This window comes from Phalaenopsis equestris, unplaced genomic scaffold (assembly GCF_001263595.1).
Source record: "Phalaenopsis equestris unplaced genomic scaffold, ASM126359v1 Scaffold000193, whole genome shotgun sequence".
In the NCBI taxonomy this organism is placed as follows: Eukaryota; Viridiplantae; Streptophyta; class Magnoliopsida; order Asparagales; family Orchidaceae; genus Phalaenopsis; species Phalaenopsis equestris.
This window is the reverse complement of record NW_018164635.1, coordinates 23,027-28,001: the sequence shown is the minus strand read 5'-3', so window position 1 is coordinate 28,001 and position 4,975 is coordinate 23,027. Positions and strand designations below refer to the sequence as shown.

The following is a 4,975-nucleotide window of genomic DNA, read 5'->3' as shown; positions in this document are numbered from 1 at the left end:
GAGGTGGTGGGGGGTGACGGGCTGCTGACGGGCTGCTATCGGACAGGGGGGGCAAAGGCAGGTGTTCCGCAGCAACATGAGGCAGGTGTTCCGCGGCAACATGTTGTCAATGACGACCAGTAACAGAAAGTGGGGGGCAGGCAGTTGCTAGTACTCAGTGGGCTAGGAGAAAATAATAATGCTATCCCATGAATATATATATATAAAAGGAAGTAATTATTATTTTTATTATTTATTTATATTTTTAAATTTTTAAAAATAAAGGACAAAAAATAAAAATTGCTTCTAAACAACCCGAAACATTTGGAGATTATCTTTAAATTTTCTGACATAAAAAATGTGGAAATCATTTATCATTTGAAGAGTAAAATAAATATTTTTATGTATAAATTTTTAGCAATAAAATATTATAGAATTAAATTAAATATTAAGGGCTATATATCTAAATACATAATTTTTTTGTGGTATGTATATTAATTTATAATAAAATAATTATTGTTTTGGAAAAAACATCGTCTCACTGTATCGTGATACTATTTTTTCATATTTTTATTACAAATTATTTGTTCACAAGTTTTTTACTCCATGCTGCTTAGCAGGATTTTTTATGGCGCTTCAACCAAAAATCATCGCTTGCGGGAACGCCTTGGCGGGCTTCGCGACAGCTGTTCGATTTCTGACCGGCCCGGCAGTGATGACCGTCGCCTCCATCGCCGTCGGCCTCCGTGGCGATCTCATCCGCGTTGCTATTGTCCAGGTGCATGTATATTCCATCCTTCTTTTCTCTCGTCATAAACACACCCAAACAGCCGTATGCTTGTCCTCTTTCATTCTAGACTAATTGTGGCGGTGTGGGGAGTGGGTTCTTGCTTTGTATTCTGACCGTCACTTTGTGATCAGGCGGCACTACCGCAAGGCATCGTCCCATTCGTCTTCGCCAAGGAGTACAACGTCCATCCAGCCATCTTGAGCACGGCGTAAGTCATCTAACTATTAATTCATCAAATGATAAATCAATTCTACCAGGGATATCGTCTTTGATATTAACTGGAATTCGTAGGGTTATTTTCGGTATGCTGATTGCTCTTCCTATCACGCTGTTTTACTATATCATCCTTGGATTATAACTGCGGAGTTTTGCCGGACTCAAAGAAGAAGAAATACGGAGTCTTCCATCGATGGGGACGTCTCAGGCAGCGAGGCCAGTCCGGTGTCCGAAAAATTACCTTTTTTTTACTTTATGTTTTACATTTTTCAACTTGCGGCAAATCTCGCAGAAATGAACGTCTTGTTTGGATTTGATTGAAAAGAAGTTCACCACTTAAGCTTGATTCTGCTCTTCCCACTTGTTCAAACTAAAGTCTTTAACTAATTTTAGTCCGTTAATACTTGAATGATAATACCCTTTTACACATTTTTTCTATCTAATATCTAAAATTTATGTTTACATACAAAAAAAATTCAAATCTTTAATATTACGTCAAAATGATCATGTTGAATAACTTTTCTTAAATAAAAGACATTTTCACTCATCTATTTTGAGACATCAAATGTTAATGTGTAAATATAAGTTATTATATTATAAGTACCTCTAATATTTTTTTCCAGACAATATAAGTTTAATCAAGACTCGGGAAGAAACGACTGAACTTTCACATCCGTTTTATTTGTTAAAAAAAAATTATGGTACCAAAGTGTTTAGTATATGTTATTATTTCTTAAAACTTGCAAATATATATATGTTATTTTTAAAAACTTCCAAATAAATCTCATTGATAATGAAAGTTATTGGGCAGGAAGGTCTGAGACTTCTGATAAAGTCGGGGGATAAGTCACAAATTCGCCTCAGTCCATCACCCCCAAACTAAGGGCCAGACCATGGTACAAAATAAGATTATATATCTACTGAGAAAGAATGTTGAAGTAGAAAAAAGAAATTGGGTGAATATACTATTGCCCATTTTATGGGTCGTCTGAGCAACCCCGTTTACTACAGACAATCAAGTGTAATTAACTCTAGCAAGGAATGAATGCTATGTTGTCGGTAGAGTACAATAACCATAGCCAGAGAGTTCTCACGAGCGATGAGGAGGATATAATAGAATTGCTAGAAGCAAACAACGAGGGAGTAATTCTCACAATAGAACTTATAGGGGATTCCCAAAACACCCCAATTTCTTAAAAAATTCCTCCAAATACCCCAATTCACCAATTTTCTTCAAATTGACCAAAACATCCCAATTTCTTAAAAATTTCAAAATTACCCATAATTTTTCCAAAATTATCAAAATACCCCTCATATTCCAAGAATTCCTAAAACTACCAAATTCACTCCAAATATCCCCAAAAATCATTCCTTACCACTTAAAAAATTCAATTGCACCAAAATTACCAAATTGCCCGTAAATCCCTAAAATGCCAAAATTATCCCCAATTTCCACCAGATTGACTTCGAACTCCCCTAAATTTAAATCCAAATAAAAATTCATCATGTCCAAGACCAATTGAAATCAAATTCAAGCCCAACTGAACCCATTCCTAATCCAAAATCTATGCCTAAGTCAAATACCCTAAATTGACCCAAACTCCAAATCTCATTAATTGAACCCTATGACCAATCCAATTTTCCGAATTTGAAATCCTAAATTCCTCATGACATTTTTCTAAACCAATTTGAAGCGATCCAAGCCCAAGTCAAGCCCAAAACCAATTTTGAGCCCAAACCCCCAATTTTGAGCCTAAAATCTAAAATGGCTTAAACCATTGGAGTTAACCTAAGGTTAATCCTTTCTTGCCATGTTTAGCCTCCTAGGATGCTAATAAAATCACCTAAGACCATGATTTGTTGTAATGGACCAAAGGTATCTCAAATTAGGGAGCTGATCCCGATTTTATATGTCAGTACAATATAAGTAGTTATAATCTTAATTTTTCTTTTTTTTTATATTTCTTACTTTGCAACGACTGCCAAAAACAAGACTTCAAAGCAAATAAGAACACAATTATTATATTTAAATATTATATTTAAATATGAGAAATATTTAAATATGAGAAACTACGCAAGTATACATATTTTTATCAAGTAATATAGGACTTTTTGATTAAACCCCAAATATCGAACCCATAGGGAAAAATAAAATATGCAACTAAAATCAAAATAAATTAGATAAATTTTTTTACTTTTGTAACATATTCTTACACAAGCTATAGATGCTACAATAGGAATAAAATTTTGATTCTTTTTGTAATTTTTGATAATTGAAAGTAAACAACTAACTAAACTTAACTAGATATTTGTAAGATGAAGGAATTATAAATAAAATATCTTTTTCCTTACATGAATCAGTAACAAGTATAAGACTTATGTTGTGGAAGTATTCAAATTGTGTTGTGCCAAATAGGAGCAATAATATTCTTTAGCATTACTAGAGATGCTATAAAGAATATTGGCTAATTTAAAGTTTGAATAGTCTTGAAGACGGGTTTGGTAGCGAAGATACTAGCTCTCAATCTAGAGTTCCCTCTTCTCTCTCCACCTGGCGGCTAACATCTCGTATCAAAACCTAAAACTATAAACTAATTTGGTGGCTTTAGTCTGTCACTTGAAAGTCATCTAATTTTACACCTTTCAAAGTTTATTTTCCTATATATTTGCACTCAACCATATGAATTACATTCTCATCCATACAATCTCATGCGATTCTTACCATTAGTTGAATGAGAAAATACCATCTCAAATATTACATGTTCTCACAACAGATATTAACTTCTTAATTGGCCAAATCAAGAAGTAAATGAAGTACAAAGTTTAAATTCATCATATCTTATTCTAACATTAAAAATTAATACTTCACACAAATTTCATCCAATACTTTATCACTTATCATTTCAAGGAAAAAGACAAAGAAAACTACTCAGAATTTATAGAGAAAACACAACCACACATAAGTTTGAAAGTAGAAATTATGCAAACAAGCAAGACGTCTAAATTAAAACCAACTATAGTCACAAAGAAAAAAAATTATCTCAAATAATCTCCACCAAACTCTTGAAGTACCTTTGAATCTCTTCTCTTCCTTTCTCTTATAATACTCTCTACTCACACACTACAACTCCTCTCTTCTTCTCTCTAAAAAAACATCCTAATTGATCTAATAGAGATAGAGGTGTCGGCGGTGTCTAGAAGGGGTGGAGACTTGTGTGAGAGAGAGGAATAAGTATCTTCAATCCAATCAAAGTCCTTCTTTTATAATTTTTCAAAAGGTGCATTGGTGTCTCTTCAAAATGTGTCCACATTCAATGAATGTTTCAAGAGTTACCTCCTTTCAAAAGCTAATTGAATGTATTTTCATGTTCATTAAGTATTTCCCACGTTTTCACCAAGAGTTTCTTAAAAAAACCTCTTCAAAAATTTGTCCAAATTCATTGAATCATAAAGTAACTACTTCTGGTGCTTAAGCAAGAGGTTCTTGGTGCCACGTAAGAGCCAATTATAGGCGCTTAAGCATCATAGTTCTTTTGCACATCTTCTTCATTTTTGCTCCAAATTTGATCCATTTTCACTCCTTTCACCATTTTTTATCCATTTGATTATACCTGACAGAGAAACACACTAATATCTTCCATTAATGCGCAATATCTCAAAAAAAAGTTAAAAATGTGTATGTAAAGACTATATATTTTAGGTGTATCAAAATCCCTCAAACATAAAATGTTACTTGTCCTCAAGTTACACTCCAATCATTCAAAACTAAAATAAGTTGATTATGTAAATGAGTTTCTTTAGAATATTCTAAAATTCTGTCTAAAATTCTTAGAATATTCTAAAATTCTGATCTAGAAATATAGTAGTCCAATTTAGAAAAAACATTAGTATATGAGACCAACTTAGAATTTAAAAATTTTTAATATAAAGAAGTTTGAAAATTTTGAGTTCCTATCTAGTTTAGAAATATTTGTAAATTTTTCAAATATA

At 32.7% G+C, this 4,975-nt stretch overlaps 1 protein-coding gene across 2 annotated transcripts in view; it reads left to right on the top strand.

Annotated features, from left to right (window-relative positions):
- Positions 1 to 1,316, top strand: part of LOC110022496 (auxin efflux carrier component 3a-like) — a 4,907-nt gene extending 3,591 nt beyond the window's left edge. For both annotated transcript variants that reach the window (XM_020721463.1, XM_020721462.1), the window contains 3 exons: positions 600 to 757; positions 901 to 977; positions 1,061 to 1,316. In XM_020721463.1, coding sequence (XP_020577122.1) covers positions 600 to 757; positions 901 to 977; positions 1,061 to 1,127 — 302 coding nt within the window. In that variant the 3' untranslated portion in view covers positions 1,128 to 1,316. The remainder of the gene's footprint in view (positions 1 to 599; positions 758 to 900; positions 978 to 1,060) is intronic.
- The last annotated feature ends 3,659 nt before the right edge of the window (positions 1,317 to 4,975 follow it).